We start from the raw sequence: 23,950 nt of genomic DNA, 5'->3' as shown, positions 1-23,950 counted from the left end.
AAATGAAAAGTACCAAAATTGTCTCCACCACCAATAACACTGAAAAATTCAATTTTGTGTTTTGACAGTTACTATAGCCAGCAGTGTAAAAGCAGGCCCAGCATCCCATGAGAATTTAGCCCCACAATCCTCCTTTGAGAACTTAGTCATGGCTTTGGCCTTAGCGGTAGTATTTAGGTGGAATGCTTTTAATTTCTAATTTGAGTTTCACTGTATCACTTTTGTCATTAACTTCCACATATGTGCCTTCTATTAGCTGGAGTGAATTTCTCCGAAATTCCACAGCAGAATGATCAGAATTATTTCTATCTGGATTTCCACAAAGAAAACAGAGCCAGCTAACTGGCTGGGTCTCAGTCCTAAGAAGTCAGCTAGAATAGGATGTACTTTTGGAGGCAACCCAAAGTAGAATGTGCCAGTAATTCAAGTCCTAGCCAGTTTCCTGAGAGTGGATGCCAGAGTGAACAGATTAAACTCAAAGTTCAAGATATGAGAACCAAAATCAAGAAATAAATGAAACCCGATTGAAGGGAGAACTGTCAGGAACAATTGAGGATGGTCTAAGTAGAACAATTTCCAACAGTACTATTGGTTATCCATGGTTAACAGAGATAGGTACATAATACATTATCACTGACAATTTCAAACCATTCAGTTTAAGTTTGAGATGCTAGACAAACTCTTGAGAGGGATGGGAGGAAGTATGAGGAGAGGTGGGAGAGTTATAGGTTATTAGACTTTGATCTCTTGAGTGCTCTGATTATTACATTATTAATATTATAAATGGTTATTAATATAATATTTAGAAGCTATTTATAAATATATAAAACACCCTGCCCGTCCCCATTGTTACCTTACTTTATTCCAAGACAGAGGCAGAATAGGGAAATGTGTATACTTAATTTCATTAATGGAGAGTAAATCTTCAAGGATTTAGTTTCTGGAGGAAAATCAACAGCTGTACCTAAAGGACTATACCACAAGATGGGGCTCACACATTAAAGTCATGCTGGTTGGTTTTCAAGCAGTTTTCTTTAATGGTCTACATTTTATAATCTAAGACATGAGATGTAATTTATGTATTTATTTTTGCATCTTTTAGTACATGTTTTCTTAGCATTAAAATATACTATGTTTTGAATTTAAGGTGATTAATATATTCTTTTTTAAAATAGTAAAACCAATAATTCCATCTTTTTTGTTTTGTTCTAAAAATCTTTTGCTATATACTTTTTGAGATGCGGAGTCAAAATATGTACTTTTATATGCTCAATTTTTCTTTCATTTTCTTTAAACTCAAGACAGTACAGCATAAACTAGCAGAATTAAAAACACACATATGTGTAACCAGATCTTTTGTGGACAGCTGTCTGAAGCTACATGAAACGAAACATCTGGATTCTGCCTCTGCTTCTATGGCGAAATATTGGTATGCATGCTGCAGTAATTAAAATGTGGTGCTTGCTCAGACTGTTATGGAATTTTGCCATTAAACTCAGCCTTGAGGGTATTAAGGAAGAAGGCTGTATAAATGAAAAATAGCAGTAGGAATCAACTTTTAAAACTGCTGAAACTTCCCATTAGGCCTATTTCTAATATGCTAAAAATTACTCAAGTTTGTTAATTCATAACTTTCTATTCAAAATAAAGTATTAAGAGACTGAAGTAGAATGACTAAGATTACTTCATTCAAGTAATAGTTTAATTTCAAATTATCTGAAAGTGACATACAGTGAGGCTGCAAGAGAAAAGCAAAACTTAGGAGTCTTGGAATTGATTCTCAGTTCTTCCATTTGGTAATTTTAACTAAGTTAATTTCACTTGGGATAGCTTCTTGTTATTTGCAAAATAAAATTCAGGATTTTTATAAAATATCTTTTTTAAATGCCTTTATAAAATGTCTTTTTCCTCCAAAGATGTCACTTCCTACCTGAAGATCACAATTATGAATTTTAATAACTGTGAAATAAGTTTTTTAGGGTTTTGACTTTTCAGAAATAAACTGGAGATAAAAGTGAAAAACTAAAGGGTAGACAAGTAAAGTACATTTAAAGTACCTGGATAGGATTTTTCTGTTTCGGTTATTTTTCATATCTTGAAAAGAAGTATTGAATTATTAACTAATCAAAAGTTGTACATGTTTTATTAAAATGAAAGGGAAAAAAGTTTTACATTTAGAAAGATTTATAAGAATTTAAGATTAACAGTGATGTTAAAGATGAGTTAATTGAAAAACAACCCCTTTCAAGGCTTTTGTATATGTTAAGATGCAAGAATATGGCTGGGGTTGTGGCTCAGAGGTAGAATGCTCACCTAGCATGTGCAAGGCCATGGATTCGATTTTCAGCACCACATAAAAATAAATAAATAAAATAAAGGTATTATGTCCAACTACAACTAAAAAATAAATATTAAAAAAGGTGCAAGAATATATAATCTAAATTAGATTGTAGAAGTGAATTTGGTTGCCTCTTTTTGAAAACATTCTCACAGCTCATTAGTCCCAAAGTAGACTAGAAAAAATTCTTGTCATTCATTAACGTGGGTTCAGTTTAGTCATAAATAAAATAGGGGAAATATGTAGAATAGTGCCTTATATAATGATTCCTTAATAATAAAATTGTTGAATTGAAAAGTGTGGAATTACTAGGAACTTGCACTTTTAGGGAGACTTTTACATTTATAACAAGTTCCTTGACTAGAGGGAAAAATAAAAAAATTTTAGTTACTTTTGGGAAAATAGAAATTTGCATAGGTGTTGACCTTGGTCTTTGAATCCAGCAGGTTTATAATGATATTTAACATTGAAGCAGAAAGAGCAAGTTATTATAGCCCAGCCAATATTTCCATTAAAATATTTGCCAAATAAAAAAATTGAATCACAAATATTATTGCCCCAAGAGATTTGTCTGTTAATCATTATATTGTTAATGTATTTCTTAGGAACACAATCACCTGTCCTATGGCTTGAGTTAAAAATTATTATAAATAGGAAAATGTGTCTATGTTTAACTTTACTTTGTATTTTCCACTATTGAAAAATAAGCAGGAACAAATTTTAAATAGCTTACATTTTTGTTTTAAGAGGCATAAAATTCCTACCGGTTATCTGATGGATTTTTATAATAGTTAAAATTGTTACTGAGTAGACTCAGTAGTAGTAGCTCTCTCTCACCTAGCTTGCTTGAGGCTCTGTGTTCCATCCCCAGCCATGTGCAGCAAACAAAATTATTATGGTAAGATCAGAAAATACTTTTTCCCAAGTTTTTCATATTCATTTTTTTCTCTCTTCCTCTCCCACCTTCTTCTCTACCTCCAGAAATAAAAATCCCCAAATAATTTTTTTGGGGGGTGGTATGGAGATGGAATTCAGGGGCATTGACTAATGAGCCACATCCCCAACCCTATTTCGCATTTGATTTAGAGACTAAGTTGCTTAGCACCTCGAAGTTGCTGAGGCTGGCTTCGAACTCAAGATCCTTCTGCCTCAGCCTCCCGAGCTGCTGGGATTACAATTATGCCCCACCACGCCTGGTTCCAAATAATTTTTTAATGTTTCCTTTAAAACATTAAATGTACTTTTCTAGTCTACCTTTTTAGTTTTTCACTTTTATCCTCAGTTTATTTCTGAAAAGTCAGAACCCTAAAAAACTTATTTCACAGTTATTAAAATTTAGAATTGTGATCTTCAGGGAGGAAGTGACTTTTGGAGGAAAAAGACATTTTATAAAGGCAAAAAGAACTAGATAATTGAATAATGTAGATCATACATAGCATTTGCATGAATCAGACTTAATTCAAGTCTTTACTATATCCTTTTAAGCCAAAAAATAGCCAAAACCTAATAATATGAGTTTTCCACATTTGTTTCTAACCTCAATAAAAACCCAGCCAGAAATAAAATTGTGGGGTTTTTTTTTATGTGAAAATTCTCTTTATTTCCTGTGTAATTTTTATCCTCTGTTCTGCTTGTCTAATGTTTCTATTTGAATTGCTTGAATAAGTGAGTACATTTAAACAATTATAAATAATTCATTTCCTGATTATAAAGCACCTCATGGAAATCCCCTTCAAACATTTCTGTTTTTATGTCGGTCATCTAGGGCATCTGACTTACAAAACAGCGTTGCTTATGAATGTGTACAGCTCCATGGAGGCTGGGGATACATGTGGGAGTACCCAATTGCAAAGTGAGTACATTTGCTCTGTTATTCTCCTCTTAATCACATGAATGAAAGAAAATTTTACTGTACTATTTGTACATAAAGTATAGAGGGAAATAAGGTATGAAATCTTGGCATTTTTCAACTATCTAGGGAGATGTTCACTCAAATGGAAGCAGCTTTCTTTTATTGACTCACCATTAGGACCTTGATATTTTTAAAGAAAGTGAAGAGGTTAATATACTGAAGCTTGATACTTGTCTTTGAAGGAAATCTATTAGTTTTTAATTTATTTTAATTTGTTGTGCATCCATCATGCTGGGGATCAAACCTTGCCCATGCCAAGCAAGCATTCTACCACTGAGCTACACTCCCTGCTGCTTTTAAAAAACAAACAAATGCAGTACAAATAATTAACTTGCATACTGAAAGGATCTTAGATGTCATATTTTAGTCAGGTGTGGTGGCACACACCTGTAATCACAGCAACTTGGAAGTTGAGGCAGGAGGATCACAAGTTCAAAGCCAGCCTCGGTGATTTAAGGAGACCCCTCCTCAAAATAAAGTCTGGGGATGTAATGCAGTGGTACATTTAACCTGGGTTAAATCCCAGTACCAAAACAAACAAACAAAAAAAGATGTCATACCTTAATTAGTTGATTATTTATTTTGCTCTGAAAAATAAACCAAATGTATTTGACTTTTTTACAGATTGAATTTTTACCTCTTTAAATTAAAGGAGATAATATATATGTTTTTATTGTATTACATATGACTACTCTTAGCTTGAGACAGTATCATTTGTAAGTAGGCAGTATTTTATTTCAGATTTTTTCCCCTCTGTCTCCATAATTTCTTTTCTTCATCCTGTGGTCTTCTACTTCTCATTACACTTATCATTATACTAGAAAATGTATTTTTCCTCTTACCAATGGTATTTTCAGTTCATAAAATTTTTCCAAGGAAGTTTTTGGTATACAGAGAAAAGTCCAATATAGTTGTGAATATGAGAATAAGAATGCTTTGGGCTTCTAAAATTTTTTTCTAATTTTTATCTGAAGGGGGAAAATTATCCAACTGGTATTCAATCTGTCAGCCTAATGTCTTTTAATTTATCGTTTTGACAAATATACTTGGAAACATTTGATATGCCTAGAATCATTATTGAGGAAAGGAAACATTTTATTAAGTTTCATTAAGTTAAGAACAGAAGCTTCAGCCTAGATAATGATTTGCTGGATTTTCTCTAGTCATTGGGCAGTTCAGAAAGCTTTGATTACTAAGTATATATAATTTATAACTATTTATGGGAATTTAGCAACAACCAGAGGTTGGTTTTATTTTTTTTTTTGTCCTTGAGAATACAGGTATAAAGTAGCTAACTTATTTCTCTTTCTCTTTTTGTAAATCTTGGATTTTGGTATATTCTTTCAGAGAACTTCTTCAAATATGCCTTAATGGAAAACAGATTTTAAAAAATATATCTGTGTATAATCATGAAATCAGCAATAAGCTTTGAGTTATACTAGTACAAACTTAATTATCATTGGAATTTTTACTGTGTATTTTTGTGTTTTACTCACATTATCCATCTATCTTAATTCATAATATTCAGAATGCTTAGAAAGTAAAATAATACTGGATGTTTATATATTTCTGCTTAACTGTGTTGTTACAACTGATGCTGGGAATGTAGACATGGAGTGGTTCAATGTTTATGTAGTTCAAGTTCTTAGAACCCCATATAAGGGGGACAGGAGTTAGCCATCTCTGTGGTTTAAGATTAGGGTGTATAAACCAGGGTGGTGCATACTTGAGTATCAGCAACTCAGGAGGCTGAGGGAAGAGGATCACAATCAGAGTTCATTCATTCAAGTCAGTAGCAAGAAAAACTGTAGTTTGATGTCCTTTTTAAAATCCCTGATTTTAACTTAAAAGACATTTCCTTAAGAAATAATAATTACCCTTCTTGGCCAGTTTATTAGTTCAGAGTGTCTATATATCTAGATTGCTATGTTTTTTCCCCAAAGACATAGGGAATCCTAATATCCCCTAATATCAAAAAAAATCCTGTTAGATCTGTTAGGCAACACATTAATATAGTATACAGGCTTCAGTTTAAGAAAAGAATATCCCAATTGAGTTTCTTTGTCCCCTAGATTAAGCTACATTATTTGTGTGTATGTGTGTGTGTGTGTGTGTGTGTGTGTATGAATGACTGAGTGTTGGTTTCACAGATAAAAGAAGTGTTTTGTTTTCCCTTGTTATTTGTTTTGTTGCTGTCATTGTTTTTAATAACTAGTTTTCAGCATGTGGGTTTATTTCAGTCTTATTCATTAGGCTTGGGTCCATGAGAAGTGAGGTTTAAGCTTGGGCAAGTGTTTGAAGATTTCTTTGTCAGGCTAGAAAAGAGCAGCCTGAGATGGAGAGCCTGGTTGCAGTATGGTTAAACATTTCTTCTGCTGCCTTTCTCTGTTAATTTTAGTTGATGACTAAATTTAATTAGTAACCTATAAAAGGTATACTGATCTCTGTTGTTACATACTCTGTTGGAATTTCTTTCGTGTGAAAAAAAACACAATGCCTAACTCAGTCCAAAAGTACTGAAAAGCATTGGGACTGTTGAAGTAGACTAAAATGCCAGGAAGGTCCTTGAAATGCAAGTGTTTGATTTTGTGGGGAAACCCAAAGCTTGTCCAGAAAAAAAAAATTCATTTGAAAACATAAATGTCTCTACCTTTTAAAACTTTTACTAGAAAGTACTGAGATTGTAAATTCCTTTGTAATGTGGTAAGTCACATCAGTATTTGCTGAGTGCCTACTTGTTTACAAAGTAATATGAATATAGAACAGCACAAGTCCAACATTGGTCATGCTCCTAGAGAAATGCAGATTGATTGATTGATTGATTGATTGATTTTTATTTTTTTTGTAGTTGTAGATGGATAATACACATTTATTTTATTTGCTTATTTTTATGAGGTACTAAGGATCGAACTCAGTGCCTCACACATGCTAGGCAGGTGTTCTACTACTGAGCTACAACTCCAGCCCAAGAAATGCAGATTTAATTTGTCTTAAAAATTAAATAATTTAAAAAAATATAGATTTTTATATATGAGAAAAAAATGCCTTTCAATGTCTACTAGGAAAGTTCAGAGCTCAACAAGTAGCCCCACCTGGACCAATGACAGTATTGTGACATAATAAAAAAGATATTTGCCATAGAGGCAGGATACCTCATTCTCAATCCAGTCTGCCAATTTTCTGTTATGTGACCACTAAATGGTAACCACTAATTAGTAAATGTATTAACTTCTCTGAATCTCACTTACCTTACCTATAAAACAATAATGTTTATCTCCCTAAGCCCAGAACCAAGAGGTTAAATTGATATTAGAAAAGGTAAAAATAGCTATACACTGGCATGGTAGCTATCATGGCCATCAAAAGTGAACTCCTGACTGTGTGTGTGACAGTCTCACAGTAGACTCAGACACCTAGTACTTGAACTCCACACATCTGTGACTGTTAATCATTTCCAAAAAACAAGTTCCTTGTTATGTTTGTGGTAATTAATATTTTCTAGAGCATCAATTATATTCCCAGTGGTGGTACTGGGAAAGTAATTTCTCAGTTTTTGTCTTTATAAGCAGTGAGTTTCATTTTCCTAGAGAAACATTAAAGATAACAATAAATTAAGATATTCTATGCAATTCTAAATTTAAAACAGACTTTTCAGAATGCTATTATGTATGTATTGAATTTTACAAAATTAAATCAGATGAAACATAAATGTTACTTTGAATTTATAATCTCATAAAGCAAACTAAAACAAAGCTACATAAATTATCAATATCTTAGTAGTTGTTTATTTTTTTATATCTTTATTTTATTTTTATGTGGTGCTGAGGATAGAACCCATGCCTCACACATGCCAGGTGATCCCTCTACCTTTGAGTCACAACCCCAGCCTTCTTAGTAGGGTTTTTACTATGCCAATTTAGTATGAATACTGTACTAAAAAAGCATGAATAACTGTTATTGCTTAGATTTCACTAAATGAATAATATTTTCCTGGCAAGATGAAATTTAGAGTTTCTAATATATTTTATTTACATAAATTCAACCATCTTCTAATTTATCCAGAGCTTATGTGGATGCCCGTGTTCAGCCAATCTATGGTGGTACCAATGAAATAATGAGGGAGCTGATTGCAAGAGATATCGTCAGTGACAAGTAGACATCTGCCCACATCCTGGAATCCTATTACAGCTAATCTGGTTTTAAATCTACTCAAGATAAAATGAAACCTGGAAGGAGGGGAAATGCTAAATATGTTTTTATGTGCCTTCTGTATAGAGAAAGAAATCAAATATAAATATAACATTAACAGTGGAAGGAGAAATATCTGTATCCAAAGAGTAAAATTCTCCTGTGAAGGTTTTACTTTTAAGTTTTTATATTGTTAAAGGTCAAAATTTCTCTGACTCTAGAAGCCTTAATATTTCATTTATCTCTATAATTTTTAAAAGCATAAATTGCTTAAATCCCTAAAATTGAGGCAGAATTGATTTATATATGATATACTACTTTAAAAGCATTAACATTACTTCACAGTACATGGACTTTTAAAGGGAAAAATAAATCTAACTTAGACTATGAAGACATTTCAGCTACCTTTGCTCCAGATTCCCTGGAATATTGGTTCCTACCATGCTACCATCAAGTTCTTTTTGAGCAACCCTTCTTGGAAACAGATCATCACATTGTACCCTATAAATATGTCCAGTCATTGTGTATCAATTAAAAATAAAGTGAAACTTTAAAAAGAAAACAAACTTTGTGTAGAATGTCTCTTGGAAAGCCCTTAGTGAGGAGCTGCTATGGTTAAAGCAGGAAGCCCTCCTACCTCCTGCTTTGACATTCCTGGGACTCACCTGAAGGCTGTTGCCTAACTGGGACCACCGAATGCTCTTAGTTCTCTTATCTACTGATGCCTGGACTTTCAGTAGACTTCCATTTCAGTTTATAATAGGACACAGACTTCATCATATTTACATTTCAGGATACTGGTAAGTATCAAAACAGTAGCTTTTATTTTGTAAGAATATAATTTATTGATTGATTTAACAAATACTTTGTATCTTCTATAAACCAGGCTGTTAAAAATATAACAGCAAACTGGTAGTAATAAATCATGCAGGAAAGAAAAAAAACAAGACTATCAAATTATATTAATTATAATAAAAGAAAGTTAGCATTAAAAATAAAGTAAGGAAATCACACTTGATTTGAGAGTGAAAAGTAACTTATAAAAATTAAACCATTAATTTGTAAACTGCTAACATCATTTCAGTAATTGTTCTTTGCATATACTGGTGAATCAGTGAATAAAACATTTTTAAAAAGTAAATAGATGTACTTTTGTTCAACTTAAAAAACTTAAAGTTATATTACCATTACAATGAGGTAGAGCAGAGAGAAGAGAGAGATTTCTTCAAAATATATAGCTTTGATTTTTCTTTTTAGCAGACATTCGCTAACCATGTTAGGTTCTTTCTTATATGCATTAATTACCATGCAATATGGGTTAAAATAAGTTTTTATTAAGTGTTACATTATATGAAGTTTTTACCTCCTTCTTAGAATCAAGTGATAAAAGGATTTGACTAGACCTTATCCCCACCCCCATCCCCACCACAGTCCCTTTTTTTCCCATTCCCAATCTTATGGAAACTAGATTTTAGGAATATATCATCTGTAAATAAAATAGAATACGAAAAGCCTGTAGAGGTGGACAGATCTGGGCTTGAATGATGACTCTATTATTTAGGATCCATTCATTGGACCTTGGACAACTTCTTAGCATTTCTTCAGGTGCAAATTATTCATTCAAGCCATTATAAGGAAAATACTTTAGTGTTGTGGTTTAAAAGGATTACAGACTAGTCACAACAGTTCAAATGTTAGCTGTAGTGGCTAGGGTTTCAAGGACCTGATTCTAGAGCTTAGAACTGTCTGCAATTTCCCTAAATCCACTTCTTTCTAGTTTTCTTTGCAAATTGGTCTAAAGGACACTGAAGAAGATCTTCATTATGAGATGTTGGACTATTCTATCCCTGTATCCTTTAGCACAATGTCATAAGTTAGGGGAGAGATGTACTATGATGTACTCCTCATCAGGAGTGCAGGGACAGGGAAAGCAGTTACTAAAGCAGAGAATGTAATTATCAAAAGAAAGGGAACAAAAAAGTCTGCCAAGCAGACCTAAATAATCTTTCCCTCCTTCCTTCTCTCTCCCTCTCTTACACAGTTATTATAAGTTCTGTTTATTCTTATATATCACAAAATGAATGGATATTCAATTATGTTTTCTAAAAGTAATCTGAGATTTTTTTCTTTCTTTTAAATTGTTAGTTTTCTTTACCTTACCGCCTTCAGTCTTTTATACCCTCAAAAGAAGCATGTGTTGAATCATGGACTTAAAAACTAAAAGAAGTGCTGGGTCAGTGGCGCAGGCCTGTAATCCCAGCAGCTCTGGTGGCTGAGGCAGAAGGATCTTGTGTTCAAAGCCAGCCTCAGCAAAAGCAAGGCACTAAGCAACTCAGTGAGACCCTGTCTCTAAATAAAATACAAAATAGGGATGGGAATGTGGCTCATGGTCAAATGCCCCTGAGTTCCATCCCTGGCACACCACCCCCCACCAAAAAAAATAAAATAAAATAAAATAAAATAACCTACAAAAAAAAAAAAAAAGGAGGAATTCAGAATATACTTCTTAACTTTTCATTTTATTTTCATTTCTTAAATAGCTAATCTTTGTGCATTGCTTGTGTGGTTGTCCCCTCAGGAGAAAATTTTATCATCTACATCTCATGCTGTGATGAGGAATCAAGAAACAGTAAATAATAATAATGTTCAAAAGAACAGGCTGGATTGACACAGCAAGAAAGCAAACTATGTAAATGTTAATGAGAATTTAAAGGCCTAGTCATTGGGGTTTTGGCTGAGAATTTAGGATCATAATTATCACTTTAAAATTATTATTGCCCTTTATTTCTTTGATGCTGTCATTAAAGACTGCCTTGACTTGTTATTTTAAATTCTAACTCTGCAAATCTTTCTAATCTAGTATTTTAGTTGTTTATTGCTCAAAGTATAAGATTTCTAGGAGACTTTTCATGTCAGTATTATTTTTGGCACACATAGCATTTGCTTATTTGGACCAGCATTGGAAAGATCTGATGTTGTGATTGAAACCAACTGTAAGCCTGTGTCAGCTACTTTACAATAAATGTTGAAAAGAGGTTGTATTCTATTTTTTAAAATCTTATTTTCAAGAAAAAAGTTATGGGAAAAATTCCAAACATACTGAAAATTAGAGTATAATATAGTGAACCTCTAACCTCCTCCCACCCCCTTTTTCTCAAGTATTTTAAAACAATTCCCAGGCTTGATACTGTTCATTACACATGTGTTTCAAAATATGTATCTAACTGATCAATATTTTTTACATAGACACCAGGCTATTATCATATTTCAAAGATTTAAATTTAACATATAATGCCAAGTTCACATTATATTTTCCTTGGGTTATATAAAAAACTTTTTTCTCTGTGGTTAATTTGTTCAAATCAAGAAAAATCTAAAGAAGATCCACAAATTGCATTTGGTGGTATTGTCTCCCAAATCTAATCTTCCCTTTTTTCCTTCTCTTTTTAAATTTTCAAAAAACAGATCACATATTTTTTTTCCATTTTTGGTATACACACAGTAAAGTTTTTTTTGTTTTCTTATTAGAATTTTAGCATGTATAGGTTTCTGCAGCAATAACCAAAATCAGGATGCAGAACAGTTATATCACCCCAGAAAATTCCCTTTATAGTCACATTTTCTCACACTTTAACCCCTGACACCAACCAATCTAAACTTTGGTATTATAGTTTTGAGTTGGTAATATAAATGGAATCATGCAGTAGGTTACATTTTGAAAATATCTTCTTTCTCTTAGAAAAATGCACTTAAGATTTACCCATTTTGTATGAATCAATAGCTTGGTGCTAAGTGGTATTCCACTGTATGGATGTACCACAGTTTGTTAATTTAATCACCTGCTTAAGGAAATTTCGGTTAAAGTCAAATCTTAACTTCTTGCCAAGGTTAAATATCAGGGAGGGTAACTGTTGAATCACATGGTAAATAAATGTTTAACTTAGAAGAAAGTGCCCAGCTGTTTTTCCAGAATGTCTCTATCACTTTGCCTCCCTACCATCAGAGTTTCTGTTGCTTGTAATCTTCTCCAGCATTTGTATTATTATTTTAGCCATTCTGAAAGATATATAGTGATATCTCATGGTTTTAATTTGCATTTCCCTAAAGTCTAATGATGTTGAACCGCTTTTCATGTGCTTATCTTTCACGTGTATCCATTTGTGAATTGTCTGTTCAGGTCTTTTGTCCATTTTATAAAACATTGGGCTGCATGTTTTCTTAACATTGAACTTTGGGAGTTCTTTATATGCTCTAATACTTTCAAGTGTTTGACAAAGCCAGCTTGACAGATTGATCTAGTTAAAAGGAAAACAAAAACAAAAATCATTGGGGCCTGTATTTTTACTTTTCAACATAAAATTCCTATATTATATTTATACTTACATATTGAATTGTAGAGCCATTGTAAATTATGTTGATTTTGAATTATGGCTAATAGTTATTGCCAAGATAATTGTTGTTTCTTGATTTTGTATCTTGTATTTTGCTAAATGTACATATCAATTCTAGGAGTTACTTTATAGACCCTTTGGTACAGTCTGGATAGATAATGTCATCCATGAATAGGAACAGTTTTCTTTCTACATAACCTGTATGTCTTTCATTTCTTTTTTCTCTTTTTTTGTGCCCTCCCCACTTTGTTTTGGTTTTATTGTACAGATTAGAACTTCCACTACAATGTTGAACAGGAATGATGAGAATGAACATTTTTGTTCCTGATCTTAACAGGAAGATGTTGGAGGTTTTTTTGGGTTTTTTTTCACATTATATGTTATTTTTTAAGACTTTTGCTTTTTTTTTTCCAATAGTAGCCCTTAATCAGATTGAGGAGGTACCATTCTAGTCCTAATTTTATGTGAATTTTTAACATTAATGGATATTGAGTCTGTCAAATACTTTTTTCTACATCATGTAGTTTTTCTCTTTTGACCTATTAGTATAACAGATGTCATAGTCTGTTCTTGCTGGTATAACAAAATGTCACAAACTGGGTAATTTATAAATAATAGAAATTTATTTCTCCCAGTTCTGGAGTCTGGTAAGTCTAAGATCAAGGTGCTAGAAGGTTCAGTGTCTGGTAAAGAACGAGTCTGTGATTCTAAGCGGTGCCTTGAAGGCTGTGTCCTCAGGATGAACAGTGTTCTCTCATGGCAGAACGGCAGAAGAACAAAATGGAGCTATCTAGTCCCTCTATACCTTTGTAAAGGCACTAATCCCATCAGAAGGAAGGGTAGAGCCCTTATATTTCCTAAAAGTTTTACCTCTTAATACTGTTGTATTGAGGAATAAGTTTCAACTTGAATTTGGGGAAAGAAAACATTCAAACCAGAGCTCTGGAGTATATTCCTTGACATTTAAGTATTAAACCAAATTTGCATCCTTGGTATTAGCCCATGTATTCATTATTTTTTGTCTTCTTTATATATTATTTGGATTGATTTGGTAATAGTTTACTGAGAATTTTTGTGTGGGTTCTTAAGGAACATGAAATTATAATTTTCTTGAACTTTTTTTTCTTGTACTATCTGGTTTTATCAGGGTAACACTGACTTCATAGAGTGAGTTGAGGATTATTTTCCATATAGTTGATTTGTTGGGGGGAAAAAAAGAAAAAGAAATGGTCATTTATTTTGTAAAATGTTCACCATTATTGATTTGCCTTATTGATCTCTCATGGTGGTTTCTATTATGCTTCTACTCTCCATGTTTCCGGTAAAATGATAGATCTAAAGGCTTAATTAGATTCCGACTCAATATTTTTGCCCAGATAACTTAATAAGCAGTACAGTGAATATTATATTACATCAGATTATGAGACACATATCTAGTTTTCTCACTTTTAGTGAATCTGAAATTGATCAGTGGATCTCAGGATTCGTGTGATACCTCCTTCAAATTTCCTATCAAGATATTACCTAACAGTTTAACATTCATCAATAATTATTGACAAGATATATTATTTCATTAGGAGTTGCAGAAGATGCTTTTCTTATTTTTTTTTACTCACTATACATTTACTAACTTTCATCAAATTTTTGGTTAGTCTGTATGTCCATTCAGCTGCATTGAATCAGAAGCCGAGATGAGACACAGAAGTCTCAAGGTTTTTTGAAAGGTAGTACCTGTGAAAGTTGAACAGAGAAGGAAATCATATTAAGCAAGGCAAATAGGACCTCTGTCATGAAGTTTTCTTGATAGTTTTGCCTGGCCCAGTGGAAAGTTGTAAAGATGGCTCATTTCAGCCCCTCAGTGGGCAGAAATGCCAGCTATTGGTTCCTGTCAAATACTTTTTTGTGCTCCGTCATTGCCCTCGGACTATCTAGGAGATGGTGACCTTGGCTTACAAGTTAATGTTTTCTCATACAAGAAACGGAAAACCCAAGTCAAATTTGCTTAAACATTGAAAGAAAGACTCACAAAACTGGAAAGTTCAAAGATAGGGCAGATTCAAAGATGGTTGGCTGAGCAGCTTAACTTTGTCACCAACTATTCACTTTATCAGATGCTCTTTACTCCTCCATTCTGTCCTTTATAGTATAGGCCTAATTCTGAAACTGACCCCTCTTATGGTCATAATATGGGCTTTATTTTTTGTATGTGGGGTGAGATGCCCTTCTGCCCAGTATTTTGGGTGTAAGCACTGAAATTCACAAGGGACTGGTTTTGGTCCGATGCCTATCTCTGATCTAGTGATTGTTTCAAGGGAAATAGAGTATATGAATTTACTTGAGCCTCTTAGGGTCCTCTCTGGGACATGGAGATAAGGTTCACTCAAAGCATTTGAGCAGAGTGGAGGGTTAGATATCAGCAGGAAAATATTAGGAAAGAGAAATTATAAGAATAGAAACCAAATAGCAATAACAAATACCTACTATAGCAACTACAAACTATATTTTGGTTGTTGGGATCAGGACTGTATTGTCATATAGTCTCATTTGTTGAAGACCATTTAAAGTTTTTTTGACATGATTTTATAGTAGAAAGTCTTGATACCTATGTATAAGTCTTCTTTCTACCAACGTAAGTACATCATTTCCTGGTACCCTTGTAATTGGGAAGAGTAATGAGACTGGCCATTACCAATGGGTTGTGGAAGGAAGTGAGGTTTGTGTCTTATCCCATGGAAGCAATTGTAGAGGTGCTATGGAGGTGACATAAGATATGTATATGATGGAGTGTAGATCCAACATATGGAAGACCGTTATTCTAGAATATTGCCTGAACCTGCAGCAGACTGTGTGAGGTATAAATAAATTTTTTTGTGCATTAATTCACTGATTTGGGGGCTGTTACTGTATCATAACCTGGCCCATTATTACTGGTATAACTTTTCATATACTATCACACATGGTACATAATCAAGGAAATATAACTGGTGTTATACAGTTATCCCTCGGTATGCATGGGGGATTAGTTTCAGGACCCCCACAGATACCAAAATCTACAGATATTATGTGGCATAGTTTTTGCATATAGACTATGTACATTCTCCTGTATACTTTAAATCATCTCTATATTACTAATAATTCATAATACATTTTAAATACATTTATAGTTGTATACTGTATTGCTTAAAGAATAACAAGAAAACGTGTGACTGTTCAGGGCAAATGCAGTTTCTCTCCTTTTTCCTTTTGGAATTTCTATGTTCCTTGGTTGAATCCCAGGATGCTGAACCCACAGAGCACTAACTGTATGTATAACACATTCAATGAGCATAAGAAATTGTCATGATGTTCATATTTCATATGAAGTGAATGAGAATGTTAGATACACTTCAATTGTAGTGATTTCTGACCAGTACTTCAGGATATGCGTGTTTAAAGACCTATGAGATTAATGTTGTGAAAACAATACTTTCATCATTTCATTTGTGTAAAATCTTTAATTATTCCATTATTACCTACCAAATATAAGCTTTACATTCTTTAGTTAACCTTGCATCATAGTCTTTCATATTTTGTTCCAAATGTGATTTTCCAGATTTGTGCACCATTGTTCTTTTTTATTACATCAATATGTTTGGCTTTCTTGATACATAAGGATATAGCCACAGAACCTGAAAAAGGGTCTATAGAACCAAAAATATCTTCTTAGCCTTTTTTGTGTGTGGGGTGGTGGTGTTATTTGTTTGTTTTTATTTGACCCTCTCTCCTCCTAAACCTTGTTACATCTAGCTGACTCTGGTTTCAGACATTTTGCCTTGGAAACAGGTGTACAGCATTGTCTAACCAAGATCTATTTTTCCTTTCTTCCAAACTAATGATTCTTATATTATTGGAGGTGATAATGTATTTGGTTTTGACTGCATTTCCTAGTCTCCCTTGAAATGACATATATCCACATGAGAAAGTTGTAGAATAGTTAAGAAGACTTCAGGAGAGACCCCTTAAAGGCTTTGTTGACTTCTGCTCTTTTTCCTGCTTAATGTCTGGGAAGAGATAATGATGGATGGAGATCTAGTAGCTATGTAGGGCTGTGAGATTACTTTGAGAATAGAATTTGGGTAGAAGAGAATAATTGAAAGGAGCCCAGGTTCCTGATGACTTTGTACTGCCATTGTATCAGCTCTGGGATGCTTACCTCTAGAGTTACATGGGCTGGGGATGTGACTTAGTGATACTAATACTTGCCTAGCATGCATGAGATCCTGGGTTCAATGTCAGCATGACCAAAAAATAGAATATTTTTAGTGCATTTCATTGATATCTTAAGATATAACACTATTTACATATTATTGAGATAAACAAAAACACTACTTATCAACTCATACAGTGCTTTATTATTGCATGAACTACAGGTCATTCTTACTTCAGAAATGTTAAAACATTATAAAATGCCATAAAAATGAGAATGAAATTACAAGAGAATTTATTTTTTTAAACCATTGTTATTTTGGGTTTCTTATACATGACACACAGCCTAATAGTATTCTAACAATAAACTAGCTTTTAATTTTTCTGTATACATTTTGGACTAGAAACTTCTTGAGGTTTCCAAGTCTACCTTCATTTATCAAGGAGACTTTGCTTTAAAAATCAACTTTATTGAAGTAGAATCCACATATAATAACATGTACTAAAATATAGGTTTTGATGAGTATTGACAAATGCATGTACCTATTTGACTTCCATCATTGTCAAGGTGCAAAATATTTTTATTACCTCTCAAACCAATCCCAGCCAATTCTCCCCAGCCACACCTTAAGAACTACTGGTCTGTTTTCTATCATTACAATTTAGATTTGTCTTTCTAGAGTCTTAAATAAATTGGATCATATAATATTTACATTCTTTTAAGTTTGGTTTCTTTCATTCAGCATCCTGTTTAAGACTGATCTCTGTTGTTTTATATCTCAATAGTTTGTTTCTTTTTGGAATATATGGATATTTCACAATTTACACTTTCACAGAAGATGGATCTTGAGAGTTGTCTCTTGTTATGTCTTTTGTGAATATGGTGCTGTGGCTACTTTATGCACAGAGTCATGTTTTTATTTCTTTATAGTCATATGACAGTTCCGTCCTCCTTTGTACCTAGCCCTGATTAAAAGAATCCTAAAACTATTGCTACTTACCCCTACCTCTTTTCTGCTTGTCTATAAATACTGGCTAAAGCTAAATCTATCCTGAGAAGGAATTACCACTTTTAGCTCTACTGATTCTCCTAATCCATTTTCTAAACCTGATCATAAAAACAAAGAAATATACTAGAATATGACCATGAAAGATAGTTATCCTGAGCACAGAAATATAGAAATATAAATAGTAAAAGTTCTTAAAGTAGCTTTTTATTCTCTAAGAGGTAGTGGGGAAAGAACTCTTGCTTTGGAGTCAGTCAGATCTGCCTTTAATTCCAAGATTGGCCATTTATTAGTGAAACTATCTGGGTACACTATCTTCACTGAAGTTCATTTTTTTTTCCACCTGGAAAATGAATATAACACTGCAGAATGTGAGAATTAAGGAATTCATCCTTTCAACCTGTATTTGTAGAGAATCCTGTTTTATGCTCTGGGGAAACAGCAAAAAGTTAACCTTGTGGAGCTTATTTAAATCCTAGAGTATGAAAAAAACAAGTAAAAATCAAAATCTGTTATGTTAGATGGTGATAAAGAGCTATGGAGAAAAAGCAGGAAGGATAGAAAGGTTGTATTTGTAACCCCTTCTTGGCTGAGTTGCTTGAAGCCAGCGATTGATCTTTCTCCCCTATCTCTAGCATTTATCACAGTGTCAGCTGTATCTTAAGTGCTGCACCAATGTTTCCTGAAGGAAAGGAGTGACTGAATAAAGTTGAGAAGTTTATCTCATGAAATCACTGTAATACTGCTTAGCTGGACACTTTCACATATTTCCAGACAGATACTAATTATGTCAGCAGGAATGATGCCCTTCTGTTCTCCTTGTTCTTAATGGATCTTTCTTATCACTTGTTAAATTTTCTTGGAAATCAGAATTATTTTAATGTAGCTTCTAAATAATAATATAACCTCACTTTTAAAAAATATATGCTTTTTTCAGGCTCTTGCTGAGTTATTGAATTTGACAAATGATTTAATATGACAATTTTTATAACAAGGAGTTTTGATATTCTAGAGTCTGGAAAACTGGCATGCATTATAGTTCACATCTTAAAATCATGCTTTAGAGCAGTATTTGGAGTCAATATACAGTGTGCTTAATACGTAGTTAAATTGTATAAAAAGAAGCCCACAAAACCCAGTAGCAGACACATCTCATATAAAATATAGCAGGACTTACAGATGATTGGGATTTTTCTTACTTGTGTTTTTCAACATATTTACATATATTCTTTTGTTAATTATTCCCCATTCTTATTAAAGTATCATAAATTGAATATAAAGGAGTAGGATAATTTTTCATATTGTTACCTTGATAGATTTAAGATGTGCAGAATTTGATAGACTAGAATAAAAAAGAATTAACCCAGAGTATTGGAAACAACCTCCCTCTTGTGGTATTTGATGAAAAAATTAGATAATATATGCAAAAATGCTTTACAAATCATTATTTGTATTATTGTAAAGCTTACTACCTGTGTCTCCAGGAGGGTGGGACTTTGTTTCACTGATACATTACCATTACCCATGACAAAATATATGTGTTCAACGAACATTTGGTGAATATATAAATATTTTGTTTGGGTAATGAATAATTATTTCACAGAAGAAAATTGTACCATCAAATGAATTTGAGGTTCTACAATTCCTGCAGGTTAAATCTGAATTCCTGTCTTTCAAGATTAAACCAATCTGGGACTAGGGTTATAGCTCAGTGGTAAAGCTCTTAACTCATAAATGTGAGGCACTGAGTTCAATCCTCAGTACTACATAAAAATAAATAAAGGTATTGTGTCCATCTACAACTAATAAAAATAAAAATAAAAAACCCGAATCTAGTTGGCAGTGTTCTTTTCTACCCCAATAACGTGAAAAATATTACCTTCGTTCAAGCTACTCAAGAACAAATTCTCCATGGCTATTGATGCCTTCCTTGAATTTCTGCCTGAAACCTTTAAAATACCCAACTCAAATCCAAAATCTTCCTTTGAACTATTTTAACATATGCTTGACTTCTCTGATATTATTCATTCTCATTCATTCTCTCGCTCGCTCTCTCTCTCTCTCTTTTAATTTTTTCATTTCAGTCCCTAAGGGACTATAGCAGCCCTTTAAATATGGTAAGTACCCAGCATATATTCCTGGATACATTTTTCACAACACACTATTAGTTCACAACTTTTAATCCAACGAGGGTAAATCATTTTCCTGAATCTTCCCTTGTCCCATAATAAGGTACAATTGTTGTTTTGAGTAGTTAAAAAAAAAAAAAGTATTCTCTCCGTTAAATCCGGTTTGTCAAAACAATTTTTCACTAATATCACAATGTACTAGAAAGATCAGAAACATGCATTCCTACTTGCAATTCTAGTACTGTTTTAGGGGATGTCTTTGTTGTAACTAATTTCTTGACTCTCTGATTTCCCCTTTAATTACTCCGATCCAATTAATAAGGTCCAATTAATAAGGCCGAAGTATCGGCAAGGCAATTGTCATTCTGGATCTAAAATTCGAGTTCCCTCCACTCCCTAAGTCATTCCAGCGAAAGTAAGATGCTTAGGAAATCCTGGAATCCATCGTCTAAATAGCTATAGTTTCAAGAAAAAAAAGTGCCTGGGTGTAGTTTAGTGGTGAGAGAAGCGCTGAGACAGGTGCAAGTCTCCTAGGGATGTTTTTGGGCGTCTCCGGCCAACTATCTTCACATAAAACTCAAGTTTATTTATCTCACTGCGCTACTGCAGAGCGGACTTACTCCAGTTTTGTAGAGACCAAAAAAAAAAAAAAAAAAAAAAAAAGAAAGAAAGAAAGAAAGGAAAAGAAAAAAGAAAAGCGTGCTCTCGCGGCTCCTGTTTTTGTTTTGTAAAAAAAAAAAAAAAAAATACAGACACCGACCCAATGTGTATCCAATGCACATTGGTCATCAATTTCAGGGGCTCTAAGGGGTCGTACAAAATTATGACTGGTTTTGAGCAAGCAGCTAATTATGCAAATACGGCAGATATATAGAGACCTACAGAACTGACAGGTGGGCGAAAGCTCCATTACAACTGGCTCCTGGTGCAGCGTGGGTGGGAGACCCGGGCGCCAGGAGCCTGGGCGGCCCCGGGGCGGGCGGCAGGACTAGAAGCAGCCTGACTTTCCCCAGTGCTTTGTGTTTCCTGTCACGGAGGTACAGAAATAGCAGTGCAGAGGCGGGAAGTCTCCTTGACGTATTTTTGTTGTTGTTTTTCCTGGCTGGCACTGGGAAGCAGAAGCCGCGAGGAACACGCTTGTAGGGATCTGCGGCGCCCCAGCTGCCCTGCAGCAGAGTTCGGCCGTCGCGCTCCGGCCACTTCCAGAACGCTCCGAGCAGCTTCCGCAGGCCCCGCCCGCTGTCGGGGTTTCCCCGCCGCCCGCTCTCATTTGCATGGCGCTGCCCCTCCCCCGCTGCCATTGGCCGGCACCGGGCTCCGCCCCCACACCGCTGCAGGGTTCCGTCCCCCGAGCCGCCTGGAGCTGCGGGCAGCGGGCGGACTGTTAAACCGCGGCGGCGGCGGCGGCCGGGGCGGGAGCAGAGCGCGCTCTGGAGACGAGTCAGCGGCGCCCCGGGTGGGGGGGAGGCGGGCGGGCAGCTAGAGATCACCTCGGCAGCCCCCACCACGGCCGAACCGAAGGTGCGGCGGCGGAGGGGAGCCAGGGCGCCCCAGCAGGCGAGTGGCCGGCGTCTCAGCGGCGGGCTGAGGGGGGTGGGTCTCCTCGGCTGGGGACGGCGGCAGCGCGGGGAGGGGAGAGCGGAGAAGACCGCTGGGTGGACTCGCGGGCTGGGCCCCCGATCGGCAGCCTCTCGTCCCCCGAATCTTCTGGGCTGTTAGGCTCTGGGCCCCGGCACAACATCGTGCGCTAGGACTGGGGTCGGACCACAGCCAAATTTAAACGGCTAAACCTAACAGCCTTGGCAGGAGCTGAAGGGAGGGAGGGTAGATAGGGGTGGAGGGCGGGGTGGGGGCGGGCCTAGAGGCGGGTCACGTGTGGGAGGGGCGGGGCTTGACAAGCCTCTCTTTTGTTTTGGCTGGCGCGTGCGCAGAAGTAAGAACACGTGGTCTCTTGGGCCCGCCCATTGCCTCTGAGGCCGCGCCTCATTCCTTGCGGGTGTGGTAGTAGCTGGTTTAGGGGGAGCTGAGAGGCACAGCTATATTAGATGTGACTGTTATTTAGTTTATTTCGTACGTTATTTTAGGCATATGTTGGTTTGACCTTTAAGATTATTTGGGATGGAGCGGAATCTACAGGTTATTGAGGGACGGTGTTTCCTAGTTTGTGTCACTGGGTGTGTGGAGGAAAGGACCGGTGTTCCTGGAAAAATTGAGTGTGGTGTTTGTAGCAAGAAGTACAGGGCTTTATGTTTTGGTCGTTTCAGAAACCACAGGAAAGGAAGAGGTCGGTTTTACTGCCAAGAGAGCAGACATTGGATAGATGTTAGTATGGGAGAATTAGTGTTTAATTCTTTCCCTGCCTGCTCTGCCCTTCGAAGGAGTAGTTCAGGGAGATACCCCCACCCGCAACTGTGGGAAGCGTATTCTGTTGATTTTCCAAACTTAGGAACAGTCATGTGCTTTCGAGATACGCTCTTCGTCTTTCTTTAACCTTTGCTTCAAACTTCGTGCTGAGTTTGGGTTAGTAGAAAGCAAAATCTTTTTAAAATACTGGGTAGGACAGATTAGTTATCAACAAAACCTAAGTGAAGTATGTTTTTGAATACTGCATACTGGGCGTGTTTTGACTAGGAAAAAACAGCCTTGGTAATAATTCAATTTTGGAGAAAAACCCGGTGTTATGGAACGCAGATTGTTTGAGAAAGAGGCGTAGCAGTGAGTAGTTTCTACCCTTTCCACTTCTAAAACTAGCCATTTCCTTGGGCAAGTTACAACCTTTCTCATCTCTGTTTCCTCTTGTAAATCCTTTCATAATATGATTGCTCTCCCAAGAGATTGTTGTGAAGATCAAATGCCTGTGTGGGTTTGTAATCTTTACCGATACTACAAATACTGAAATTGCCAAGTAATAATGGCTTTATAACAAAAATTGTTTTTTTTTTAAACAGCCAGCCAGCTTTTTAAAAGTCAGCATTTGGAGGAATAGAAACAAAAATTATGAAATAGGTTAAACTTCATTTAAAAAAAAATCTGTTGTAACTCTTATCCTTGATTCTCCCTCGTTTTCCACTTACTCAGTGTTAGGGTCTGCCACTATTTCCTCATGGTTTAATCTGCATAGACTGTCATTACTAATCCTGCCTTTCTGAAGTTTTTTTGTTTTTTAAATGTGAAATTCTTCTTAATCCAGGCAAAGTCTGTCATATCGACTTACACATTTTAATTTTGTTTGGTAATATGTGCCTTTTTAATAACAATTATTTTGTTGGGTCTTATTGTAAAATAAGTTGAAAACTAGAGAGTGCAAATAAATAAAAGTTTGTATTTTTGTCTAACACTTTTAAAGCATATATGTGTGTTTTTCCTGAAACAGGGATCATACAGTATTTTCTTAATTTTAGCTCAAACATTCACAAGTCATTTAATATTCTTGGAAAAAATATTTTAATATCTGCTTAACATCTCATAACTATCATATTTTAAGTTCTTTCTCTTGGCAGATGTTTGGGATGTTTTGCTAGTATAAATTACAAAGAATAGACATAAATCCTTGGGAATTTCCCCCCTAGTTTTGTAGAAGAGAATTACCGAGTCAGACAGTCTTTTGTTGTTGTTCTTATTTTTAAGACTCTTGTAACATCACCAAATTACTTTCCAGAATGTTGTATAGATATACGCTTACAGTGGTATGAGCATGCCTCTTATTACATCTTTGTTTATCACCCAGTATTAGCTTTAAAAAGGAAAAACCTTTCTTTAATTTTCATTTAAATCTTTTCTCTTTTCACTTATGTCAGTGT

General features: G+C 35.0%; 2 protein-coding genes across 7 annotated transcripts in view; both read left to right on the top strand.

Moving 5' to 3' along the window:
- Acadl (acyl-CoA dehydrogenase long chain) overlaps positions 1-9,004 on the top strand; it is a 29,598-nt gene extending 20,594 nt beyond the window's left edge. Inside the window, exons 9-11 of the mRNA XM_005341157.4 lie at positions 1,302-1,429; positions 4,104-4,190; positions 8,313-9,004. Of these exons, the coding sequence (XP_005341214.3) occupies positions 1,302-1,429; positions 4,104-4,190; positions 8,313-8,406 (309 nt within the window). The 3' untranslated portion in view covers positions 8,407-9,004. The remainder of the gene's footprint in view (positions 1-1,301; positions 1,430-4,103; positions 4,191-8,312) is intronic.
- A 12,487-nt stretch (positions 9,005-21,491) lies between these two features.
- The window catches only part of Kansl1l (KAT8 regulatory NSL complex subunit 1 like), a 141,880-nt gene continuing 139,421 nt past the window's right edge, over positions 21,492-23,950 (top strand). For 2 of the 6 annotated variants that reach the window (XM_078017956.1, XM_078017955.1), the window contains exon 1: positions 21,492-21,707. The gene's annotated coding sequence lies outside the window, so the exon portion shown is untranslated. The remainder of the gene's footprint in view (positions 21,708-23,950) is intronic. The other 4 variants (XM_078017958.1, XM_078017953.1, XM_078017957.1 and 1 more) reach the window with 3 other exon arrangements.

This window comes from Ictidomys tridecemlineatus, chromosome 7 (genome assembly GCF_052094955.1).
Source record: "Ictidomys tridecemlineatus isolate mIctTri1 chromosome 7, mIctTri1.hap1, whole genome shotgun sequence".
NCBI classification, from domain to species: Eukaryota; Metazoa; Chordata; class Mammalia; order Rodentia; family Sciuridae; genus Ictidomys; species Ictidomys tridecemlineatus.
Note: the sequence above shows the minus strand (reverse complement) of the source record. Positions and strands in the feature narration are given on the sequence as shown.